This window comes from Carlito syrichta, unplaced genomic scaffold (assembly GCF_000164805.1).
Source record: "Carlito syrichta isolate Samal-C Ts95f unplaced genomic scaffold, Tarsius_syrichta-2.0.1 Scaffold306534, whole genome shotgun sequence".
NCBI classification, from domain to species: Eukaryota; Metazoa; Chordata; class Mammalia; order Primates; family Tarsiidae; genus Carlito; species Carlito syrichta.
This window is the reverse complement of record NW_007250630.1, coordinates 1,137,765-1,165,318: the sequence shown is the minus strand read 5'-3', so window position 1 is coordinate 1,165,318 and position 27,554 is coordinate 1,137,765. Positions and strand designations below refer to the sequence as shown.

At 38.6% G+C, this 27,554-nt stretch overlaps 1 protein-coding gene across 1 annotated transcript in view; it reads left to right on the top strand.

Annotated features, from left to right (window-relative positions):
• AKAP6 (A-kinase anchoring protein 6) overlaps positions 1 to 27,554 on the top strand; it is a 295,731-nt gene that overhangs the window by 54,602 nt on the left and 213,575 nt on the right. Inside the window, exons 4-5 of the mRNA XM_008063076.2 lie at positions 14,186 to 14,282; positions 15,407 to 15,570. Coding sequence (XP_008061267.1) covers positions 14,186 to 14,282; positions 15,407 to 15,570 — 261 coding nt within the window. The remainder of the gene's footprint in view (positions 1 to 14,185; positions 14,283 to 15,406; positions 15,571 to 27,554) is intronic.

Genomic DNA, 27,554 nt, shown 5'->3' with positions numbered 1-27,554 from the left:
TATGATGGAAATTTAGATCATTTGCAGTTTTTTTCCTATCATAAATGGTGCTTCATTGAATATCCTCAGAAATGTATTATCTTGCATAGTATAGATATATCCTAAGAATAAGTTCTTGACGTGTGAAATTTATGGGTCAAAGGTTATGCATGTTTAAAATTTTTATGTATTGCCAAATTGTCCTTGCTAGAGATTTTGCCATTTTATACTCAACAACCCTTGAGAATGCCCATTTCTGCTCATTCTTGCTATGAGAGTATGTGATCAACTGATTGAACTTTGTCCCTCTGACAGTTACAAATGGCAGCTTATTGTAGTTTATTTGTATCTCTTGTATTTTAAGTGGCATTGAGTATCTCTTCATATTTTTAGGAGCCGTTTGTATTTCCCTTTTGAGAAACATCTGCTTATATTCATAGCCTATTTCTATTGATCATTGGTCTTTTGCTTCAAGGTTTATTCAAACTTTTTACATATTAAGGAAATTTGTCCCTTGTTTATGATTAGAAACTATTTTTTTTTCTTTTCTAAAATTTTTATTTTTAAAGATGTGGGGGTATAATTCAGGGTTAGGTATACAAATGTTCATTATGCAGGTGCCCTTCTTGATGAGGTGTCCCCCTCCCGGCAGATTCCCATTACTGCCAATCTTTTTTTTACAGTATTATGATAATTGTTCAAGGTCCCCTTATGAGTGAGAACATGTGATACTCAGTTCTTTTTTTCTGTGATAGATCACTCAGTGTTATAGACTCTAAGTTCATCCAAGTTACTGTGAAGTTTATTGCTTTGTCCTTTAAGGCTGTGTAATATTCCATCATGTATATGTAGCACATTTTAAAAATCCAGTCCTCTTTCGATCAGCAGCAGTTGGTTTCATGTTTTTGCTATTGTGCACAATGCTGCAGTCAACATACGTGTGCAGGTATCTTTTTCATAGAGTGATTTGAGTTCCTCCGGATATATTCCTAGGAGGGGGATTGCGAGGTCATATGGAAGGTCAATTTTTAGATCTTTTAGGAATTGCCAAACTGTTTTCCACAGAGGTTGTATTAGTTGACACTCCCACCTACAGTGTAGAAGTGTTGCCTTTCCCCCTGCATCCTCTCCAGCATCTGCTGTTTTTTGAGTTATTGATGCTGGCCATCCTGACTGGCGTTAGGTGGCCTCTCAGTGTGGTTTTAATTTGCATTAGAAAATATTTTAAAATAAACTATTCTGGGGATTGTGTTCCAAAAGAATACGGGTATCTCAACAGTTTGAGGAATCAAGAGTTAGGCAGATACGGAGGGCCAAGCTGATAAGCATGTAACAGTCTGTTCTAAGCAGTTTGCTTACTCGGACATGAAAGGAACAAGCTTAAGATCCAGGAGGAGCCGGGCTCGGTGGCTCAGCCTGTAATCCCGCGCCTTTGGGAGGCTGAGGCAAGTGGATTGCCTGAGTCCACAGGTTCGAGACCCGCCCGGGCAACTTGGCGAAACCTCATCTCTACAATAAACCAAAAAATCAGCCGGGTGTGGTAGCGCATGCCTGTAGCTCCAGCTACTTGGAAGGCTGAGGCGAAAGGATCACAGGAGCCCAGGAGGTCGAGGCTGCGGTGGCCGGGAGCGGCCACTACACTCCAGTCTGGGCGACAGAGTGAGACTCCAACTCAAAAAACAAACAAACAAACAAACAAAAAACACACAAAAACAAAAAACAAAAACAGTGTTTACAAGGAAAAGAAGAGGCAAATGTCATAAGTATGCAGAGTATCAAGGGCATGTACTGAAGGTGGAGCTAACTTCCTTTCACACAACTGCTGTAATTATAGAGCTTTAGTTAAGGAAAAACACTAAATTGTACTCACCGGAAAAAATTCAAACTGTATTAAAGAGCATAAAATTAAAAGTAAAAAGCTTTACCTTCCCTTGGGTAACCAATGTAAACAATTTTTTCCTGTATCCTTTTGAACTTTTTAAATGTAAAAATGTGCATTTTAAGGATTATTTAATTCATATTGTACATACTGTTCAACATCTTGCATTTTTTTCTAAATATATCACAGATATCCTTCTATCAATATATGAGGATCTATTGCACATTTTAGCAGCTCCTTAATATTTTATTGTGTGAATGTGCCACAGTTTACTTAATTATTCCCATAATGAAGGGCTTTTAAGCTGTCTTCTTATTTATGCTTTTGCAAATAATACTCAGTGAACATTCAGATTACTTTAACACTAGTTGGGAGTCTCCCCCTTGTCCTATTAGCGTCTTCATACAGCAGCACTCAGGGACTTCGGGTAATAACAGCCTGTCACACTCTAGGGACAGCTTTTTTCCTATGTCCTAAAAAATGAGTGGGGTTCTTGATTGTGAGTGTACGAGTTTTGAGTCCATCTTACTGAATTTTGTTGTTCATTTTAGGATTGGTACCTGCAATTTGAGGTGGCTGCCACATGGTGGCACAGGAGCACCAAATTCTTGCAGACAGTGCTTTATAGTCTTGGTACCTGTGAAGAGTTTGAAAATGTTTCCTTATTGTGTCATTACCCCTAAGTACTTATAAAAACAGATTGGATTTAACTATAATATGTCTAGCTAAAAAATTCTCAATAAAGATATTTACACATATTTATCATCTGTATTTATTTAGATCTTCATGTTATATCATATTTCTGATTAAATGGCTTCACTTGTCTCATAAGAAAAACTAATATACTTCTTACAGAGTTTTTAGCCATATAAGATACACTCCCCAAATACTTTTGGCTGTTTTTCTTTTACTTGCCTTGCTGTCTCCGCCTCTGCTCCATTTTTCATCGCTGGAAGTTAAGAGATAACAGGGTTTTCTTTTTTCCAACTTCCTGGTTCCTGTTCCCATCTCTCCCAGCCTCTCCATAGGCAACCATGGTCCCAGCAAGCTGAGCTTTACAAGACCAGCAGCTGCCATTCAGTTGTGCTGCTCAGCTGATGGGAGCAGTCGGTCAGACTTCACAAGCCCAAGCTGTGTGAGTTTGGTCAGCCTGCTTCTGCCTCCTTTGGCTTTGCCGAGCAGGCTGGGCCTCACAGGAGCTTTGAAGTTGCTTTTGCTTGTCCCCCTCGATTCCCATCCATTTAAGGGGAGTCAGCTGGGAGTTTAGTAGGAAGCAGCAGCATTACTTCCCTTTGGGGGACCTGAAATAGAACTCCACTCGCAGCCTTGACTTTCCTCCTTGGGTGGCTCCGGGATGGAAGAGTCTGTCAGGACTTGATAGCATGCAGGCATTTTGAGGTTGTTGTGTAGGAGGCTCATTCTGGATATGTGAAAGTCCTGGACTACATCTAGGAATCAAATAGTGTAGTGTTCCCTCTTCAGTTAAACAGACTCTCCGCACTGTTTAAAGCACCTGGGAATGTGCTTTTTTTTTTTTTTTTTGCCTTGGTTTAAGGACTCTTGAGAACCCAGTAGTTCTCATTGTTTTGGAAATTATCGGTGCTCAGACATTTTAATATTACTTTATTTATTCTTTTTTAAAGGAAGCAATGACTGTTTTAATTAGAATGCCAGAGAAACGTTGCATTTGTTCAGTACTTCCTATTTAGAGCAATGATACACTAAGCACTGAGGATAAATTTTACAGACAGGCCTCCCACTAGGAAGGTCTGTGCGTGCTCCGGAGAATACTGGGCATGGTTGAGAGACATGCAAGCCGGGTGCAGTTACCTACCATCCTTCTCCATGTGTAGGCCTATGAGTATAGCCTACCTGGCATTATATGGAATTTGAGAATCTTGAAGCAATTCGCCCTGTGGAAATAATATTAAGATAAAAGTTTCAGATCTTTATATCAGTCACAAAAAAAAAAATGCCTGCTATATCTCCTTAAGGTTGTTGTGAAGATCAAATAGACAAGTTGATAAGTGTGAGGATGCTTTTATCATTTGGGGGAAGTTGTGCACATCTTCCTTGAAGATCTGAGAACATGGTGTGAGGAGGAGCTCAGGTTATCCTAGAGAAGTTGATTCTCTCTGGCCACCCTCCCCTTAGTCATTCTCTTGTGGTTGTCACCTACTTGAGGGATGGCTTGTGTCTCTTTGGTGTCTCCTTTGACTTGTACATGCATAATAAATACTAAAAATGATCTGCTAAGTGAATGAATGAACTTTTGGAAAAGCGATGTTATAACCATTACAGGCAGCAAATTCTTCCCTCCCCCCAGGCAGTTTTTAAAAAATATATAATTTTATTTTAAAGATGTGGGGTACAATTCAGAGTTAGGTATACAAATGTTCATTATGCAGGTACTCTTGTTGATGAGGTGTGCCTCCCCACCCCCCTCCTGGCAGTTTTCCTCAACTGCCAAGCCCACCCCCTTCCTCTGGCAGTTACCCACTACTGCCAATCCCTTTCTTATAGTATTATGATAATTGTTCAAGCTTCGCTTATGAGTGAGAACATATGATACTCTGTTCTTTGTTTCTGTGATAGATCACTGAGTATGATAAACTAAATCCATGGAAGTTGCTGCAAAGTCCATATGTTTGTCCTTCTTTGTGGTTGCAAAATATTCCATTGTGTATATGTACCACATTTTTTTTAATCCAATCCAGCTTCGATGGGCAGTAAGGTTGATTCCATGTTTTTGCTATTGTGAATAGAGCTGCAGCAAACATACGTGTGCAGGTATCTTTTTGGTAGAATGACTTAAGTTCTTCCAGGTATTTTCCCAAAAGGGGAATTAGTGGGTCATATAGAAGGTAAATTTCTAGTTCTTTCAGAAATTGCCACACTGTCTTCCAAAGAGGTTGCACTAGTTTGCGTTCCTACCAGCAGTGTAGAAGCATTCCTTATTCTCCGCAACCTTGCCAGCATCTGTTGCTGTTTGTTTTATTAATGATGGCCATTCTTACTGAGGTTCGGTGGTATCTCAATGTAGTTTTCATTTGCATTTCTCTGCTGATTAGTGAGGCTGAGCACTTTTTCCTGTGTCTGTTGGCTATCCATATATTTTCTTTTGAGAAATGTCTATTCATGTCTTTTGCCCACTTTTTAATGGGGCTGTTTGTTATTTTCTTTTTGGCACATTGGAGTTCCTTGTAGATACTATATGTTAGTCCTTTGTCAGATATACAGTTGGCAAATATTTTTTCCTATTCTGTGGACTGTCTCCCGGCTCTCTTGATGGTTTCTTTTGCTTTGTAGAAGCTTGTCAGTTTGATGAGGTCCCACTTGTCTATCTTATTTCTTATGGTACGGGCACTTAGGGTTTTGACCAGTAATTGGTACAGGCAGCAAATTCTAACTAATGTTGCAAATCATCAATAACTGAGTATTTCTGCAAGTTAAATTATTTCCTCTACCATTTACAAACCAAAATGAACTCTGGTCACAGGACTTTCTAGGTATTGTCTGATATATTTGTGATAAGAAAAACACCTATAAAGGGAAAAAGAAATGTTTTCTTCTGTTATCAGGATGTAATTTATCCCCCTTCGGCAAAAAAACACCAGAAAAATGAAAATGTTGGCTCAGATATTAGAAAGTTCTTTTTAAAAAAAGATTCCACAGGTTAATGTTACTGTTTCAAAATATGAAGACTGCATGACTAGACAGGATGTTAATGACTTGACATTACAAAATTTATTAAATTTATTTTTAAAGTGGTTTGGTTCCCCCTCTCAAATGTATGAAGCATGTGGGAGTTGGAACAGATCTGCCCCAGGCTGCCAAACAAATTTTTAATGGAACTGGAGTCCTTCAGGGATTGTCCTAAATCCACATAATATTCTTAAGTCCTGGTGTTTGCACTGGGACCTGTATATTAGCAGATGCACGTGTGAATAATATACTTATATCAATCCATCACCCTGGTGACTCCACATCTGTAGGGGCTGCTGCACATCAATTATTCCACCTCAGGGGGTAGAGAGATATTTGGGCCAGCATTGACCTCCTTTTCAATCAAGGCTTCTGAGCAGTGTGTTCTGGAAATCAAATGGTCCCTTTAGAACAGAAATTCTGTTTGGCAATCTGTGTGGCCTAATGTGGCCATGCTGGGAAGTCAATGTGATTACCTGCTTCAGGTATGGAGGTGGCATCCAGAGAAGCGAATGAAAATTCCATCACTCAGAGCCGCCACCAACATTCAGGATCCCTCCCAATTATCTAATTCTTGCATAAGATATTAGCCAGTCTATCAGGAAAGAATGTCAGCCCCAGTACGATGTAACTACTTTTCACCAAAAAAAAAAAAAAAAAAAAAAAAAGACTGTTTGCTTGAAATAAATTGTACGTTGTTTGGAGAGCTAAATTCATTTTCAAATTCTTGGAAATGTTTTTATTGTCTGAGATTTCAGGAAGAAAGTCTCCTCAGGAAAAGGAGGATTTTTGTCTTTATATCTTAGTGTCATCATCTTCTTTTTTTAAAAAGAAAAACAAAGATTGTATAATGCTTATCTTTTTTTAATCAAAATCTTGGTATTTCTTTCTTAAGAGTACAGAGTTTTTTCCATTTTTTAAGCTTCCAATTTTATACCTGGAGGTGTGTTGCAGATTGTCATAACTGATAATCAGTGACAAATGTAACTACTTCATTTTGTTGGGGAAATAGACAACTGTGGTAGCAGCTGACCATTTATTTAATTAAGTGGTAAGTACCACATGATGAGAGGGTAAAGTTAATTGATGATTTGGGCTATCTCAGCCAGGGTACAGTTTACATGGCAATTACGCTGGGATCATCTAAGTGTAATTGGCAAGTAATTTTGTAAGTGAAGGAACATGACAGCTCATTTACATGGTGTTCACTGAGTAAAATTTGGGGACATTTATCAACCACTTCCAAGTGAAGAGTGATTGCACTAGTGTCTCCCAAAATGCTACAAGCTGTTTGAAAGCTACATGGGAGATTTTGAGTACAAATCGCCATGCATTCACTCCCCTCAACATGCGTTAGTTGTGTGCTGTATGCCAGGCACTGTCCTAGACACTGAGGATACAATAGTGAGTGAAAACAGAGTTCCACACTCAAGGGACTGATATGTAGGAAACAAACACATTATCAATAATTTTACCACAATGTAGTAAGTGAAGATTTGAGCTCTGCATGGGTGCTGTGGATGCCGAGGTACGGGAACCCAGCAGGGTAGAGGATGGTCAGGGAAAGCTTGCTAGAGCCACCTGAGAGGATTTTTAAAGGACGTGCATGGTTTTGCCAAGGGAAGAGCTTGCCAGGCAGAGGTGCCAGCAAGAACAGAATCTTGGGAGATCAAGACAGCTGGTGGGAGCTAGAAGCTGTAAGCAGTCCAGACACATTTTAAGGCCAGCCTGTGAAGCCAACTTGGCCAGGGTCTCAGAGGGCTCATAGGTCCTGGATCTTATTCTTCAGCCTTGGCAAGCCATTGCAGGGTCTACCTGTTCCACCCGTATCAAGGAATTTCATCCTTACAACAATCCCACAGATTAACATTTCCCCTTTTCACAGACAAAGCAACCTAGTACACAGAGGTTGCCCAAAGATACACAGCAGGTGATGGAGGAGTCAGGATTTGAACCCATGCTGTTGAGCTCCAGAACTCTTGCTTGTCAACAGCCCTCACCCACACCATGTCATAGCTCCTGTGACACAACTAACTGCAATGTCCTATTTATATGATGCCCGTTCCCATTCACACATACACTAGACTATGAGCTCTATGAGTGTAGGGACTGTGCTTGTCTTGTTTTATAGTCATGTCCTTTAAGCTTAAGACAGTCCCTGCACCTCCATAGGTGAGCAACAAATAAGGAATAAGTATATTTTTTTTGTTTTTTTGTTTTTTGAGTTGGGGTCTCACTCGGTCACCCAGACTGGAGTGCAGTGGCCGCTCCCGGCCACCGCAGCCTCGACCTGCTGGGCTCCGGCGATCCTTCCGCCTCAGCCTTCCGAGTAGCCGGAACTACAGGCGCGCGCTACCACGCCCGGCTCATTTTTGATTTATTGTAGAGATGAGGTCTTGCCAAGTTGCCCAGGCGGGTCTCAAACCCATGGGCTCAGGCAATCCACTCACCTCGGCCTACCAAAGCGCGGGATTACAGGCTGAGCCACCGAGCCCGGCCATAAATATAGTTTTGAGGGAGGCTGTGACTGGAGCTTGCAATAGGCAACCTGGCAAGAGATGATGAGGAGGGCCTGAACCTAAGGCGATGTCCTTCAACATGGAGAGGTGAGGATGGGGAAATCGCTTGACAGGTCTTGGGGATTAATTGAACATGTGGGTTTTGTTGGCATAATCTCAAGATGCTTCTGATTTCCAACCCAGACGCTGGAGGGATGACTTGGCAAAAGAATCCCAAGCAGAGGAAAGCTCACACTGCTCTTCACAGAGCTCTTAAATTCCTGAGAAGAAACGTTGCAGACTCGGGATGAGGAGCTAGAAGAGACTTCCCTGGAGATGGTTAAAAATAGAATGGATACATCTGCCCATGACAGTTGAGGGACGGAGCTGCCCTGGGGTAGAGGAGTGGCTAGATGGCCTTTGGGATTCTTCCCCTTTTGAAAATTTTCTGGTTTAAAATAAATAAAAAACATCTCCCAAGCTGCCAATGCTTAACTGCCTGGCTTAGGGAAGATAAAATCAAAGTATTCAAGGACTGGGAAATATTGAGTCCACATGCCTGGATTATAGATAAGAACACAGAAACCCAGATGGGCTAAAATGACTTGTCCAAGGACACACACTCGAGGCAAAGGAAGACCCGGATTGATGGCTTCTTAGTCTGGGCTTGCTTTTCCCCCATAGCAGCATTAATGTTCTGGGGGCCTCCTGTGGACAGACCTGTCGTGGGTAGTGACACAAATGCAAAGAAGACCTGGTTTCTGCCCTTGAGGAATTCAGAGAGTCTCAAAAATAAAGGGCACAGATCACCTGAAAATATTATAAAATAACATCTATTACAAAGAATATTTGGGAAATAGGGAAAAGGAATTTTAAAATCCCTAATGAATTTAACGCCACTCGTAACCTGGTACAGGTTCAATTATCTCTGATTCTTGCAACAATCTAGAAGTTAGTATTATTTCCGTGTTATGTTTCAGAAAGCTTAAAACACTCAGAGCTTGCTCCTTAAGAACAGACCGTGGTAACTCCAAGTCCGACCCTACACAAATGATGTTAAATTTTGTCACGTTTCCTTGCAGTCTCCTTTTTCTATGTACAGAGATGATTTATTTACATAACTACAATTTTATCATAGATACAAATTCAGATCTTCATTTTTGCTTGTCATATGTTGTATGTACTTTCCATGTGATTTCATAGTCTTCATTTTGGTGGTTGTAAATTTCTTATCAAGTTTTCAGGATGTTCTTAAAGAAATGTTTACTCCTAGAAATCTTCTGATTCTTGGTACATATGGCATTTTAAAGGTGTATTTTATATCTTGAGGACCAGTACATCTGCCCATCCTCTATGGATGGTGTTGTGGAAAGAAGAGAAACTGCATAGGGATCACGCCTTTAGTTTCCCCAAGGAGCCCCTCTGAGAATGGGGAGCAGTACTGGGCTCAGCTCAGCGTGGAGCCCGGACAGAGATGGCCTGAGGCAAATAGCAAGTGACTTTTCAAGCCTTGGCTTTTCTGACTGAACACACATTCTTCCTCCTGCCCTTGTAAAAAGGCAAGTTTTCATTTTCTTAGGGTAGTAAAAATCTTTTGTGTGAAGAAAAAGTGTCATCAAGTGTCTTATTCATCAGCATATATACCATCTCTTTAAAATGACAGTGGGAGTAAAAGTTCATCAGTTCAATATGTCTTTCACATTTGGAGACTCCTGACTAATAACCTCTGGTATTTATCATCAGAACAGCCAAAGAACTAAATTCTGGCACATGCTGCTCTCACGCACTGAGAAAAACTTAAAAAAGACAAGATTTTCTCTATTTTTTCCTTCTTCCATTCATTTACAAGGAAAAGCATACCTTTCTTAATTAAAAAAAATACGAACATGCAGAAACATCTGGCCTGTATTACCACACAGCCTCCTAAATGGCCTCCTTGTCTCCAGTCTGCCCTTTGAAAAGCAAAACTATATGCACCAGTCAGCAAGATCTTTCTGGATCACAGATCTGCACCAGTCTCTCACATCGCTGGCATACTCTTCCATGACTCTCTCATGGTTCTTGGGGTCAAGTCTTATGCAGTCATTGCTGCTGTACCCTGTCCCAGCCACACTGAGCTGCTTCTGGCTCCCAGCTTCATGCTACAATAAAGGGTACCTTCAGGTCCATGGACAAATCAATCCTTTCTCTGCAAGCCTTTTGCCAAGCGCTGCTGAACCTGGATCCCAGCTCATCCTCCACAGCCCCATCCAGCACTTACCATACTTATATGGAATATAGCCCATACTCTTGTTTTTGCTTGGGCAGTATAATACTTTATTGTAGAAAAATAAAGAAAATTTGAATCTCATCGGGCAAGACATATCACTGTTTAGTTTACTTGAGACCCCACTACTCTGTGTTATACATCCCTAATTACACATTTATTCTATGTTGGGTCATATAAAGCTACTTGTTTGTTAGCTTTCTTTTTTTTATTAAATAGAGTATAAGCTGCTTGAGGACATGAATTGTGTATTGTTAATTTTTGTATCTATAGGCCTGGCAGAAACTGCTCAATAAATATTCATAATAAAATTTTATGCCTTAAAAAACTAAAAGTAGGTCAGGAAAGACTCAGTAACTCTTTTTGACCTCTCTGATTATTCACAAACTTCACAAGACTCATAGAACTCAGTGGATCTGGGAGATACTGACAGTATTCCATGGGGTGATTGAAAGTTTGTGTTTATGATATGGTCTGCTAAGACTAAACTGCTTTGGTTATTTAAGGCTTTGAATGTGCTGATGGTCTTTCCCACTATTTCTTGTACCAGGAAATCTGAATCTATTCCTCTGATCCCTCATGAGTAGTCATTCTTTGTGTGTGTTATTGTTATTTTGCTTCCATCAAGACATACATTTCCTTGGTTTCATTTCATGTTGTGACCTTCACACTCCCATCGAACCGGGCTATTCAGAAATATGAGTGGAGTAGGATTAGATGTATAATTTTATCTGCTTTGTAAAGTCTGATCATGACCAAAGTACAATCAGTGGGCATACCCAAATTTGGGTCCTGCCCAGAAACGATACTTCCAGATCTGTACAGCCTCTGATGCCAGAGGTTGTAATAATAGAAATGCCCATTGGGCAATCTCTGATGTATCGGTTTTTAAAAAAAATAATCTTGTGCTTTGTTTCAGTCATTGTATTTTTCCATTTCCTTAGTTATTGTCTTCTAGTCATTCAGTTACATGCTGCTTTAAACATGCTAAAAAAAAGGTCTAGTGTCCCCCAGGACCCAGATTACTTATATTTATGGAATTTCACATAATCAGTGACATAGGACCATGGTACCTGCCTGTGGCAATGTTCTTGCCATAAATTCAGTCTCCACGAATGCTCTGCATTTTCAGGGAGTGCTATGGACATTGCAGAGGGACTGTTCACCATAAGGCATTGCTGAGAAGGTGTGTCATAGCACAAGAGTGGAAATATGTTCAAGTATCAAGTTCAAGGAAAGAAAAAAAAGGAAATAAAACCTTTCCTCTTAGCTTTCTTCCCTAGAGAAGAGGTGGAGGGCAAAATGGGGATAGCTTATTACGGAATCCTTTAACAGCCAGAAATTTCATTGATAATTTTGTTAATGTGCCTGCTTGGCTGCCTTCTCAAAGGCCTACTGTGAATTCCTCAGTTGATATTATTAATGGTTAACGGGTGCACCTGAAAATCAAGCAATATTGCACCATTTGGGTGATAGTTATGTTAAATGGTTCTTTTCTACAACATCAAGCTTATCAGATTATCTTCTTCCTAATAATGAATACCTTATCCTTTCCAGTTTCTTAATCAAATGCTTCCACGTCGTCTTGAAGCAGAGCCAGTTCCAGCTGCATCTATTCTATACTATTGGCTTCAATTAAGTCAAATTATCCAACCTACTTACAGGTCCTTAAGTTCTCTTGCTCTGAGACACGGGCCTGAATCACCTCTTTGGAAGCGCATGATTACCAACCATTCAAAACAAGTCTGTTGTAAGCAAACAGTAAATCAAAGAGAGCACTAGGCTAAGTTTATGGTAGGAGGAAATTTCTGGAATAGGTTTCTTCCCAAATGTTGGTGCTCTTGGGTTGATATGTCTCTCTTTCCGCTTTCCCTTCTCTCTGAAACACATATGTACATCATTCTGCATGGCATTGCTTTGGAGTTGTTGATTTCCATGGCGGTGGCAAAAAGGAAATTAACCATATTTGGACTGTAACATAAAAAATATTTAATTTTTCATAAACATTATTAGTTTGGGTTGATCAGAAGTATCAGGCTTCCCATACATTACCATGTTTTATTTTACTCAACCAAATACCTATAGCTGAAAGAGGATATTATAAAAATGGTGAACAACCCTTGGAAAAATGTAATATTTTCATTTTGTCATATTTGGCTAAAACTTTGCTGTGTCTTATGCCTCTAGTCAGATGAAATGAGTCATCATCTTGGAGTTTTTTTTTTTAGTTGTAATTCTTACTTTATACTTCAAGGTCTGATCTACATGTCTCTGTCTCCTTCATTCCTAGTTTCTTTTGATCACTCTGTTTCAGTCTTCTGAGCTTTAAAAAGACCCTTTATCTCCAGTAAGAAAAGGATAGTCCAGACTCACCATTGAACATCTAAGATAACACATTCTCCTAGTAACGTGTTCAATTGCCCTGTGATACTAGAGGCCATGCTTTATACCCTCTATATCTCTACTATTCAGCTCAGTGTACAGAATGAGCACAGTACGTGGTTTCTAAGTAAATGAATGAATAAATATCTGATTTCACAATTTATAGTTGTTTAACCTCTTTAATCTCAAATTATATTCCACCTGAAACTGTATCATTTGAAACTTCTGTCAAATATTCTTAATACCAAGGACAGTGCAGTGCGTATACTGCTTAATAAGTGAGAGCAAAGCATGTTGTGTATTTTGGAGCCCTATAATGGAGAAGCCAAAATTTGGCACTCAGAATTTCAAAATCTTTGCTTGTTCAAATTAGTTGAGTCAAGGAATGAATTTTCATCCTGAATTCTAATCACTGATTCAATAGATCGGTTACCATAATGACTCTCCATGGGAGAAACTGTGGTTAGAATACCTTATAAAATGCCAGAGATGGGAAAATCTTTGGAAAGTCATCTGTATTTCTTGAAATATTTAAATGAGATCCTTCTCCTTTAGAGAGTGTTATTGATCAAGTTCAACAGATACCCGCTATTCTTGCAAACATTTATTGAATACCTTGTATGTGACATGAGTTGGAGATAAATATGAAAATGGCAATTCTTCAAGTTACTTATAATTTGGTAGCCAAGGTTAGAAATAAAGCAGCATACTGTGATAAATTCTACAGTAGATGCATGTACGAGAAACAGAGAGAAGGGAGTAATTAATTCGACATAAGGCATTAGGGAAGGCATCTTGAAAGAAATGGCTCCGAGTTGGATTTCAACCATGACAGTAGTTTTTGTCTTTTGAATGACTATTATGAGTGAAAAGATACCCAACTGTGGTAGATGCATTCATTTGTAAAGCACTGTCACATTTTGGGAATAAACTTTTAAAAAGCAAAGATTTGAAAAGCATTTGACTCAACACAGCACCTAAATCCACCTCTGTATTCTACAGCTGTGTGATATCTCAGAAACAGAGCTGAATCAAACTCTACTATATTAATGGATTTATATATGTGCACATAAGGCTAATATATTTTATGCTGCCAATTTTTTATGGTTTCATAAATAGTGCTATCACTAACATTTCTAAAAAATGAAGAAAAGAGCTTATATGTGCTGGTGGGAATTCAGTGTATTTTATAGAACACTGCCACTCTTGATATAGCCTACGGGATGTGACTTTTCATAAAAACCTAATGAATTTCTAGATTTGTCAGCTGTTTCCAAACAGATGCACTCAGCTAATCTAATGGAAACATTTTGAGCCCAGATTCCAAATATCAATAGCTTTTAGTATTGCAAATTAGTTTGTCTATTGGGTAAATTGGGCTGTGTGGTTCTTGATAAAAAGTAGCAAGTAATTTTGTATGGATGTTTTATGTGTAACAGCCATGCCAAGGTTTGAAGCTCATATTTTTCATTGCAGAGTTTTAAGTTGAATGTAGACAGTCATTGTGCTCTCAAGGAAGCTGTGGAGGAGGAAGGACACCAACTTCTTGAGCTTATTGCATCTCACAAAGCAGGTAAATCCTCCTGAAATATTGCAAGTCTTTATGTCTCCAGACTATTAAGAATGAAGAAGCATTGCTGTAAATTACTGCATATATTCACTTCCTTATGTATTATTAATATTTACATTATCAGATTGACCTTCAAGATTTATAAATGTTTCATATACTGCATACAATGCTGTGATACTTATAAGATGAAATACTGCCTCCAAATGGTCTGTTCATTTTATTTTGGGCTTGCTGTTCGCCTGAGTTTCAATTGAAATCGCATTCTTGAAAACTTCACACTGACATGCTTTTTGATGTAGGTGCTCTGGAAATAACATTAAGATAATGAATGAGAATTGTGCATATAGTTATAATGCATATGCATTAGGGTACCTATAGATACCATTACAGATATAAGGCAGGTAGTCTAAAGATATCTGATTATTTCTCTGCCACTTCACACACATGAATATTTTGCATGTTCTTTACATTAGCAGAGTTTTTGGCCTTCAATCAATTCTTATCCCAGCATTAATGTATTTATGAGGAAAAGATTAAAAAAATAAACATAATTTTATCACTTGGTTATACTTATCCTAATAGAAGACTATTAGACAGGATGACTTGCAGTTTGACTCTTACTTTGAGCTTACCACAGCTAAATAGAAAGAGAACAGTATTAATTGGATTTGCTAATGCTAAGGACTGCTGTCTTAATTCTAGCCCATATACTGTATTTCTCATCGAATTGACGGTACCTATTTCCATATATCTTTCTTATTATAAAGTCCACACAGATACACACAGGGCCTTTTATTTGGAGTGTGAAGCTGCAGTGCTAATAATTTTTATACATTGTGACTTTTGTTCCGTGTACTTTTTTTTTTTCCAGTCGATACACTGAGTCTAAATCAATTTCCAAACCGGTCATCTAAGTGGTTATCACATTTTTGTGTCCTGACGCTTTGTGTCAAGCACTGCCAGTCTCTATTCTGAGTGACAAATGTCAATGTGGCAGGTGATGGGAATGGTCGTTTAATAAATATATCTATATCATTTGAAATAGCCGCCTAATTTACTAAAGGAAAGATAATGAGTAACGATGCAGTCAGGTCCACAACTTGTGCTTTCCCCTCCTTTTGGAGAAGGACTGAAGGACATGCTGCGGATGATTGCAAGTCAATGGAAGGAGCTGCAGAGGCAAATCAAACGGCAACACAGCTGGATTCTCAGGGCTCTGGATACCATCAAAGCCGAGATACTGGCTACTGATGTGTCTGTGGAGGATGAGGAAGGGACTGGAAGCCCCAAGGTAAGTGGCTTGAAGTTTGCCTTATTTCCTCTTATTTCTGTCTTCTTTTGAACTAGGCACCACTGAAGTTTTCTTTCCAACCCTAAGGCTTTTCGTTTCTACTGGGTAAACTTTATATCTCTCTCTATATAAACAAAATGAAATGGCTTAGTTTAAAACAATAAAAAAAAAAAGCCCACAACTTTCAAGTTTTCTAGGAAGAGGTCTTTTTGTGAAAAGTGGCAGGGTAGGTGGGGGATAGTACTTTTGGGGTGAAAGAAAGGGGGACATAAAACATTTAGTAAACAAAACATAAAGCATCTTTAACATGAATAATCAGAATGGTTTTAAATTGTTTTGTTGCAACTATAAATCACTATAATCAGTGCAATCACTCAGCTCTGACATCCATTAGCCGCTTGGTTACAGCAAATTAACAAAGAAGAGAGAAAGTGATTCATTATCTCATTCCTGTTAATGACTATCAGATGCATTGCCTAATTAGGGGATGGTCATTGTAGTGGGAAGAAGGTCATATGCTTTGCTACAAATCTTTTGCTCTGAGTGTAAGTTCTCCATAATGGTGCATGCACCGAATACAGCAAGTACTTTAAAAATGAGTATTGACGTGTTTTGGTTATTTGTTTTAGATTTACAAAATAACCTGTAAAGCATATGCAATTGAACTTTAAATGAGGTACCTTTTAATGCAAAGCGCCACTGTTCTAAAGGTATCTTTGGACTCACAATATAGAAAATAATTTTATTTATTTGATATTTTCATGTAATCACTCCCTTCTTTTGCATCTGTACTTTGTGAAAATAAATACAGAAAATCAATTTCATAATAAATGCAGCATCAAAATGTATTGTGACATGGGGGAAAAATTTAAGAGTGTATGGTTTTTATTCCTGGCATGGACAAAGTAAGTAAATCATTATCAAATCACATTTAGTCGGCATCCGTGTGGATTGGCACTGTGCTAAATGTATACAGAACAAGTTAAACACTTTGCCCTCTTAGACTCACATTCTTAAATGCCAGCAGAGGAGAAACCTGACCAGCCCTGCAGTGGTGAGACCCATACAGCCAGTGAAAAGCTCAAAGGATTTACAGCTTTGGAACCTCCAACAACAAGCTTTAACTTATTTGTTGGAAGCAGAGGATGGAATGATGAGCTCAGTTCACTTAAAAAAGGCTCCACTGAGAAGGTCACATTTCAGGAAATACTTGAAGGCAGGAAAAGAGGTGTTTTGGCACGTATTTTAGGAAGTGATGAGCACGTATTTTAGGAAGTGATGTAATGAAAGGATCAAAGCTGGAACAAATAGTATGGAATGGAGAGTGTATCCCACACAATTATAAGGGCAGACATGGCGCGATTTTAAGATTGTAGGGAGTTGATTGAGCTAACGCTTTGACTGTGTATACTTGGAGGGTGGGAGAGAAAGGATGATGACAAAGGACACAATTAAAAATGCCACTGTGTTTTATTTCTTTAACGAGAATATACTGACTGCCTATTTTTAGTAGCTGTCCTTCAGTGGGTGTATTCTACATGCCAAATGTTATTTTACAGCACTTCTGTGTTCTCTCGTTTAATGGTCACAACAAACTTATAAGGTAATTCTATTTTAATCCCTAGTCGAGAAAAATGGAGGCACAGAGGGCTTAGGTAACTCCGAGTTTAGGTCACATAGTTTCTACACACAGCTGGGATTTGAATCACAGAGCTCAGTTCATCATCACTGAGAGCACTGCCTCTCACTGGCACTGCTCTGGGCTGAGGGTGGCACCAGGCTTTAGAGATGAACAATTAACCCCAGGGCCTGCCTCATGGAGCTGGTGGGGGAAACAGACTTGAATAATCCATCTAATCCATTCTAATGTAATAATTGGTGCCTTTACAGACCATAATGTGATGTGAAAGAAAAGAAAAGGAAGTGGCAAGAAGTTGGGCTGGGAGAAGTGGTTTAGATTAGGGTATTGGGGGGCTTCTTTGAGGAAGTGACATTCTGTGAGCAAGCCAGTTTGGTAAGAGAGGAAGGAATGTACAAGGGAAGCCGGGCGCTCTGTGTCCACCAACAGGAGGATTCTGGCGTAAGAAGAGAAATGACATCACTGAGTTGTCGTATAAAAACCAGTTCCTGGCTATAGTGTGGGGCATGAGTGGGTGGGTAGGGTGAGTGGGGTTGGGGTAGGGGTATGCCAAAGTGAAACTGCAGAGATGGTGCAATGACCTAAATTAATACAAGAGCTGTGTTGAAAATGAGTAACTACATTCACCAGGAGCAGTTTGAAATGTGCCCTTTTAAATCAGGTCATTTTATAGGGAGGTATTGAGATGGAATGAAGGGGACAACAACCCAGTGAGAAGGAGACAGTATTATCGAAGGAGAGGCAATGTCAGTATTTCTCAAAAAGAGGACCCACTCGCCCAGGCCTGTTCTCAGACCACATCAGAAACTCCTGGATGGGGACCCCAAACCTGCATTCCAACAAGCTCCCAGAGAACCACTATAGTAGGCATTAAGAAGGCCCCTTTTCTGCAGGGTCTTCACCTTCATGATCTTCACCCAACATGAACAAGAGAATATCTATTACTTATAATAGCAAATAATTGGTATCAATGAAATGTTTAAAATAGGACCCGATTAAATTACGCTACATTTTATTCTAACAAGAGGTTACACACATAGCCTTTAAAAAAATAATGTTTTAGAAAAGAGATGTAAAAATTAGAAGAGACCTATAATATGCAATTATATATTTTTAGCTATCTTTGAATTTTCCAGACTTCTCAATGAGCAATATTTATTATAAATAAAAAATAAAGAATACATGTAAAATCTAATAATTAAAAAGTGATTTAAAAGGTAAAATAGGGCCGGGCTTGGTGGCTCAGCCTGTAATCCCAACACTTTGGGTGACTGAGGCGAGTGGATTTCCTGAGCCCATGAGTTCAAGACAAGCCCAGGCAATTTGGGGAGACTTCGTCTCTACAATTAAAAAGAAAAAAATTAGCCAGGCGTGTCAGCATGCCCCTGTAGTTCCAGCTACTTGGAAGGCTGAGGCGAAAGGATCGCTGGAGCCTAGCAGGTCAACGCTGGGATGGCTGTGAGTGTGCCACTGCACTCCAGCCTGGGAGACAAGAGTAAGACTCCAACTCAATAAATAAATAAATAAATGACATTGAACTGAGGTGACTTGAGATATGAACTTAAATATCAAGAGGAAACATAAGAATATCTTCATGACTTGGGTGCCTCAGTTAAAAAACAAAAACAAAAAAACCTCTATTTGGATCATTCCAAAGTGGAAGTGCTTTGAGTCACATTACTTTACCAAGATAACATACTCATTTTTTTCTTGATAACAGTATTTGTATTTCAAAGTGTTTTTATGTCATATTAGATGCACAGCATAGAGCATCTAAAAGCAACTATGATGAGAGGCTTTTGTAGGTATCTGCAGATGTGGAAGCTGAGGGAAGCACTGAGAGTTTGGTACCTTGACATGGCAAAGCCAGCAAAACCCAGGACTTCTGCCTCCCAGCTAATTCTCGCTTCCCCAATCCTGGCTGAATTTTCTCTTGACAAAGGAACTCATTCATACTCAAGGGTGGGTGCAAAATCAATTTAAGACAAAGGAAATATATTTTAAAATTTAAGCTTAGGAACCTATGGTAAAATCAGAATGATAATTCTTTCTATTTGTTTAATGCTTATGACCTGCTTCTCTTAGTCCTTTGGGCAAACATAGAGTAACAGAGAGGCTCAGACTCTGACGTCAGACTGCCTGAGTTCAACGACCGGCACTTACTTGCTGTGTGTCCTTTGGAAAATTACTTAATTTCTCCATGCCTCAGTTTCCTCATTTGTAAAATAGAGGTAATGATAATATCGAACTCAAAGGGTTGTGATGTAGATTTTAGAAAGTTGACTTACCTAAAGTGTTTGGAACAGTGCCTAGCACAGAGTAAATCCTAAATAAGGATAAATACACAAGCCATAATATTCTAGAGGTAGAGACATGAAACAAATGATTATAATAGCTCTGATAACTACTTGAATAGAGACAGGAGCCAAGTGCTATGAGTACACCGAGGAGGAAATAACTAACCCTACCTGTGGGTATCAAGGAATGATTTGCAGGGGAGTGGGTTTACATGGGGGCTAGAGAGGATTTTTGCCAGGGTCAAAATAATGGGCAGAGAGAACAGCATGTGCAAGGAAGGATATAGAAGTGTAAAAAGCTATGGTGTGGCTAGAACCTGGGACCCATTTGTAGATGGTGATTAAGCCAGCTTGACACAATCTGCACCAAGGTTCACAACATGACAACCTGCGATCCTTAATGATCAGTGATTTGAATGATATTTTCTCTTATGTCTTTAATTGACACAATCCAAGTCAGAGTGAGGTACCTATGTAGAATATATCTGAATATTCAGTTTAAGCAGAAATTTTTATTGCCACATTGCACTAAGTAGAGCAAGCTTAGATAGGTTACCCTGAAGTTCTCCAAGACTAAAAGCTGGATTCGACTTCTTATTCCATCATGTCAGTCCTCTTTCCATGACGTGACCTTGCACAGGTCATGTACAAGTTATGCCATGAAATGCATCTCCAAGCACAGCAGTTATGATCATCCATTTCATCTTAGACCTAAAGAGGAACTAAAATTAAAACATAATAAAAAATAACTCCAAAATTCATCTTAGGTTTACTTCAGAAGCTACTGGGAGCTTGAGAAGCATAATAGAAAATCTAAGGAATATATCTAGGGGGTATTTTTCTTTTTTACCTTGTTTGAGAGACTGTAGAAAAGGACTTGGTCTTAGAAATCTTGTAAAGAAGGAGGATAGGAGGAAATTCAAAGACTCTGGGAAACTTCTCCCCCAGGACTCGGCAGCATACCTTATTTGTTGTATTTCATTTTTTAAAAAAGTGTTTTCCCAGGACTGTGAGATCTTTTATACATGGAAATAGAGAACAGAATTCACCAGTTCTAGAAATAGAGCTTCAGCACTCACATTCAAGAATTTAAAATATGCTTATAATTATGTATTTTACTTTAGATGGTAAAAGTTTATCACCTTAAACTAGGCTTTCAGTATGTACATTTTTTTTTTTTAATGTTGTATGGCTGGAGGGATTTTAGGACACAGTGAATTTATCCAGCGTCTGACAAAGGGTACATTCTTTTATTGACCTTTCAAGGCAAAACCCAAAAATCCTGAAAGCAAGAAAGCATTTTTAAATTTGCACATTGCTGCCTTTAAAATGTTCTTATCCTCTCCTTTTTTACTTTTCACCTACAAAGTATGCATCATTACAGATGTGTTAGAATTGAGGCTGGGATTTCCCCACATGACATATCAAACTTTGCATCACTGAAAGCATGCAACAACAGTTTCTTTGTCCTTCTTATAGAAACAGATACGTTTTCAGAACAAAGAACACTTGAACATTTTATTGTAAATTCAGAAAACTTTACAGCTACTACAAGGGTGACCTAGCCTGAGTCCCAACCAACATCTTCATCTCCTTAGTGAAAGGAGACAGAGGGTTAGCTGCTTTGAACTCTGGGATTGTGCTCATTTTATCTGCCTTCTTTGAGGTTCTTAGATTGAAGTCATCATCCTTTGGAAATGGATATCAGACTATGAAGGTCATCAGTGTTATCTGTTCAACAATAGCAGGAGAGTAAGTATAAGGACATTTCTTAAATGTGTTTGCTCAGCCCTACAAATGACAGTTTTAGGTACTGGCTGAGAATGCATATCTGTGTGGTCTTTCACTTGGGTTTGCCGTTGACAACCTGACCTTTCTTTAGATGTCAAGAGAGGGCAAATTTAGTGTTAGCACGTTTTTTGTTTGTTTTTTACCAGATGCCCTGGTCTTAACCCAGCAACTATGCTAATAAATTATGGGTCACTTTCCTTAACTAAAGGTGTATAAAGGAGCTGATTTGGAGCGCACTTTTCTAAGACATTTTTTTCAGTATTATATGGTAACCCTTGGGTAACAGTGTAACTGGATATTCTTTTCCTAGAATAGAACTTGATCTTGATTCTTCCAAAGCATCAGTAAGACGAAGCATTGTCTCCATGTTCTTTTCTTTCCTGGCTCAGGAGCTTATGTAGTTAGTATGTTCTTTAATATAGGATCTTCAGAAACACATTAAGGTAATAAATGGGAATTGCATTTATATGTTAGTCCCGTATATACTGATGCACACATGTATAAAGACATACTCAAGACACTTTGCTCTCTTCCTCATGCAAAGATGAGCGCAAGTATATGATGTCAAAGGAACCAGAAATGATCTAGTAAGATGAAATTGTGCTTAAAGTCATGGAAAGAAAGACAGCAGGCAAAACCTGGCCATTATTTATTGAGCGCTGACAGAGAACTCTGCCCAGCGCTGGGTCAGACATGAGAAAAAGACATGCTTTTCTGCTTAGTGGTCTTATCATTTCAGTGTAAGCACACAGTGTAACATCTTGTCTAATGTAGTTTGGGCTATCTTAGATCTAGAATAATAGATTACCCAAGATTCGGATCATCTTAATTAGGATGTTGGCAGATTGAAATGGAATGGAGTTCTTGATGCAAGCAAATGAGTAGGAAACGCATTTACCAATTCTACCTCTTCCTTGCAGAATTCTTTCTAAAAGCCAGTATCCAATCCAATTCCTTTCCTACTGCACTGTATAAACATAGTCATGATACACAGTACCCAGGGAGGGATCTTTCTTCTACTGTGGGTTTTTCAATAGTCTTTTTTTTGTTGTTTTCAGAAGAGCAGCTTTTCTTCTAAAGTGTTTTTTTAAAAGACAGAAACAAAAGTGAGTTACTTCTTTGAAGATCAGTGTGGTTACTAAGTTTGTGATAGAATTCAATAAAAAAAAATTCTTCTAATCTCCTTGAGGCATTTACACTTACATATTATCAGATGTATGGATGGACCCAAGATTAGAAATTTTTTAATAGTCTGCGACTCTATTGAGGCGACTGCAAAAAAATTTGAGAAAATGGAAATATATACCAGGTCAAAGGACAGCTAATAATCACCCTATCATGGTCTGTATGGTACTTAGGGCCATATCTTATCTTGTTTTTTCACACTATACCATTATTGGTGGTGGCCTTGAGGATAGAAATATTTGGTTCAACAAGAATCTCGGAGTGAAATTCTTTGGTGTCCCTAATCAACACCAGCAAATGTCATTGACATGAATAGATACTTTACATTTTTCCTGTTTGGTCCTAGAGGCCTAGTCTCTGAATCTATAATACCTAAAATTGCAAAGATGCACAGTATTGTATACAGACTTACATTCTAAGGAAAGCAGCCATCTTTTATTAGCAGAACTCATATTTTGTACCTCAGCCTTATCTATCATAAAGATAATATATAGTAAACACATTAGAAGGGAACTTGATATAGAGTGAAGATCAACCTTTTTAAAGATTTACAAGTGTTTAAGCACAAAAAAGAAGGCAAGATACAGAATTGCCTCTAAAAAATATTTTAAATTAACAAGTAAATTCTTTGAAAGTGCGAAACAATTACCTCAGTGTGTGATTTACACTTTTTCCTGGAATGTGTTGTTTCTGGCAGGAGAACCAGCTGAGCCTGGGAGAGCCCTGCCTGCTAAAGGGATTACTCTGCTCTGGCACTTGTGTTTATTGAGTCGCCTAGGACTTCTTATAAAATGGGAGCTTTCAACTATACACACACCTGCACTCAATACCCTAAATACTCCAAATGCTTATTTAACCGTTCTCACAACCAGAGTATCTCTCCCATCTAGTGTAGTCAAAAGACATTAAGATGTCCACATTTTGCTTTTTCCTTCTCTTTGAAATTGAGTTGGAATATAGCCATTTATGTGGTTGTGATGCTACCAGAGACAGAGTTTTTTTTAAGGTACTGTAGTGCTCTTTGACATCAGAACTCAGAGAATATTCCCAGTCTTACCTCCCACTGTGCCTAAATGAAGGTTATATTTCTCAGGAGACAACTAGATTGGAGGTCCTGCTGGGCTAGCACTCAGAGACCCATCTCACTGCAGCTTCTAGCCACTTTGCATTGGGTTGGGGCAGTGGCTTCTCATCTTTATACTCAGTTGGACTGCAGAGGCCAACACTTGTTTAGCGTTGCCTCCTACAGGGCTAACAAGGCCATGGACCTCATTGAGTGAGAAGGGAAAGAGGGGAAAAAGGAAGCCTAAAGCAAGAGACTAAGACAAAGGAAGAGAGAATGGAAGGAAGAGAAAGAAAGAAGAGAAGAGAAAGATAAAAGGAGGAAGTATGTGTCCAGTGAAATTTAGTAGATGCCCAAAACATCAGCTGTCTTTATAGGCATTGGTTCTACAGGCTGACCAAATCTAGTTCATAGATGTTAATGTTTTCATCAGGTGTCTCTCTTTCATTTGCTCTCTCTCTCTCACTTACTCTCTCACTTTCTCTCTCTCTCTCTCTTATTCTTTCTTTCTCAAGCTCTGGAAATTAAAACTAGAAAAACTTTCTTTACTCTACATTTTAGATATTATCGTGTGATCAGTATATGTGCGCGTGCGCGCATTTGATAAGGAACAGCTTTAAAAGGGAAGATAATTAACTCTGTTTAGTACAATGACCTTGATGCCCAATTAGTAAGAATATCTGACTGTATAACCTGGACATCGATATTTTTGTAACCTCCCCAGTTGATTCCAAAGTGCAGGCAAGTGTGAGAACAATGATTTAAGAATAGAAGGCTAAAAATCAACTATGTGATTTTGTATAACACTCAGTTGAAGATGCAAGCCTGGAGCTTGCTGAGGAGGCCAATGCTAAGGATGTAGGCCTGGCAGTCCAAATAGAAATAATAGCTGTAACCTTGGAAGTTGATATTAATAAGTAAGAGACTATCCTATGAGAATACAGTAGAGGTGCAATAGAAACTTGAGGAATTACCACGGTCACTGAGAGCAGAGATATCAGACTAAAACTGGAGATTGAGTGAGAATTTACATGCTCAGCTGGGAAACTCCCGGCCTCTGTGGTCCTGAATGCTGACAGCCAGGGGATAGTAACATCGTTGATTTGATCAAAGGAACTTTTTGTGGTATGGGGTGAACTTTGCATGTTTAGAGACTGAAGAATGGGGCTAGAAAAGTTGAAGATAGTTTCAAGGCCAAGAAAGAAGAATAGTTATTGGTACGGTGATTCAGATGAAGGAGGGGAAATGAATCAGGTGGACATGTGAGTTTCAGGAGGACATGGCATATCTTCTGAGAGAGGAGAGAAAGTGGAGTGCTGGTGGTAAGAGGGAAGTTAGCCAAAGAATTTAGAATGAAGGCAAACTCAAGGAAATTAGTCAGTGGAGTAATTATTTGAATAAAGGAAGGGTGAGGAGAAAATGGAGAATGGAATAGGATTCAAATCCTACTCTCTCAAAAGAGATTTCCTAAAATTTTCAAGTCCCAAGTGATTGCTATCTCCTCTAATCTATATTGCATTTTACTGTTTGTACCATACGTTTTGTTATTAATCACATACAGCTTTGTGACACCCTTTCCACTATTGTTTTTAACTTCCATTTATGTCTTTTATAGTTAACTTTTGAGGTGGTTACACTCCACCATGACTACAAACTCCTTGGAGCAGCAACTATGTCCCAAACTTATTTATTTATTTATTTTTACTCATGCCACACATTATTTGCACTTAAAAAGGCACAATATTTAATTTTGTTTTATTGTAACAATATGTTTAGTTTTAATATTTACAGATAATATTCTTTTTAAAGTTAAAAACAGACCCTACTTTACCTTATCATCTTTCATGATACTTTCCTTAGCTGTGTAAACAACGTCACAACCCCATTTTACCATCTGTTCTTCCTATCTACACTTGTCTCTCATTTTCTTTGCCCCTTGCTTTTTACTGTAAATAATATAATCTTTAAATCAACTTTTTACAGAGCCACTTCACCTATTTTTCCCAAAATAGCTGGTAATTTATACCCTAAAATGTATTACTATTATTATTTTTAAATAGGTAAGTCTAGTTAACTAATTTTTTAATGAGTTGTTCAATTTTTTTCTTAAGTCTTCGTTTAAACAGTCTTGCTGAAAGGATATGCTCTGAGTTGCTTCTTTGAAAAAAACTAAAAGCATCTAATGTGACTTAGTAGCTCACCAGCACACTGGTTGATGAAATTTATAGTCTTTGCTCTAAAGCTCTCTAACAAGATTAGGTGAGCTTGAACCTGAGAAGGTGAAGGTCTCTAAATTGACATAAATTCTAGGGGCAGAACTAGAACACACCACTATTTGAATCTCTAACAAAGTCTAATCTCAGACATATTATATTTGGTCACTGTAATCTGTGTGCATACACATCCCTCAGGTAAATGATGAATGAGGCTTAGCTGACATAATATAGTTTATATATACACTTGCAGACCTTTATAGGAAAAACAGGGTTGGGGAGACTTGCCCTGTAAAATGACCTAGATCACTTTTCTGGAACACAGTCTTTATAAAACCCACACAAACACAAACGAACAATAATGCATTTTTCCAAACCAGCTTGTTTGAATTTACTTCCCTGCTGTCTTTCATTTGTTACCTTTTCTACATACTCAGGCTGTCGTTAGATAAATGGAGGGAAATACTGAATTTCTTTTTTTTTTAAATTTATTTTTTTAAGATGTGGAGTAGTATTCAGGGTTAGGTATACAAATGTTCATTATGCAGGTACCCTTGTTGATGAGGTGTGCCCCCACCCCTGGCACATTCCCACTACTGCCAATCCTACATTTCCCCTATCGCCAGAAGTTTCCCGCTACTGCAAATATTTTTCTTATAGTATTATGATAATTGTTCAAGGTCTAATTATGAGTGAGAACATGTGATACTCAGTTCTTTGTTTCTGTGATAGATCACTCAGTATTATAGACTCTAAGTCCATCCAAGTTGCTGTGAAGTTCATGATTTTGTCCTTCTTTATGGCTGCATAATATTTCATCATGTATATGTACCACTTTTTTTTTATACAATTCTCTTTTGATGGGTAGCACGGTTGGTTCCCTGTTCTTGCTGTTGGGAACAATGCTGCAGTAAACATACATGTGCAGGTATCTTTTTCATAGAGTGATTTGAGTTCCTCTGAGTATATTCCCAGTAGAAGAATGACGAGGTTGTAGGGAAGGTTGATTTTTAAATCTTTTAGGAATCACCACACTGTTCCACAGAGGTTGTATGAGTTGACACTGCCACCAGCAGTGTAGAAGTGTTCTCTCTTCCCTTCTTCCTCTCCAACATATGTTTTTTGAGTTATTGATGATGGCCATCCTGACTGGAGTTAGGTGGGATCTCAGTGTGGTTTTAATTTGCATTTCTTTGATGACCAGTGAGGCTGAGCATTTTTTCATATATCTGTAGGCTGCTTGTATGTCTTCTTTTTTGAGATGTGTTTATTCATATCTTTTGCCCACTGTGTAATGGGGCTGCTTGCTTTTCTCTTTTTGGCATGTTTGAGTTCCTTGTGGATTCTAGATATTAGACCTTTGTCAGACATACAGTTGACAAATATTTTTTTCCAGTCCATGGGCTGTCTGCCTGCTTTCTTGATGGTTTCTTTGGTTTTGCAGAAGCTTGTCAGTTTGATGAGGTCCCACTTATCTATCTTATCTTTTATGGTCTGGGCACTTGGGGTTTTGGTCAGGAATTGGTTGCCAGTTCCAATTTCCATGAGGATGTCTCCTGCATTTTCTAAGGTTCTTATAGTTTGAGGTTTTACATTTAGGTCTTTGATCCATTTAGAGTTGATTTTTGTGTATGGTAGGGGTGAAATACTGAATTTCAATGGGTAATTCCATATGGCTAAAACCAGTAAAGCCATTTATTTTCAATTTAGTCCAGTTGTGAAACTAGAAAGGAATTTGTGAAGCTTCATCAACAATATTTGAACTTTCAGTACTTATGTGAAACTTCTGTAGTTTA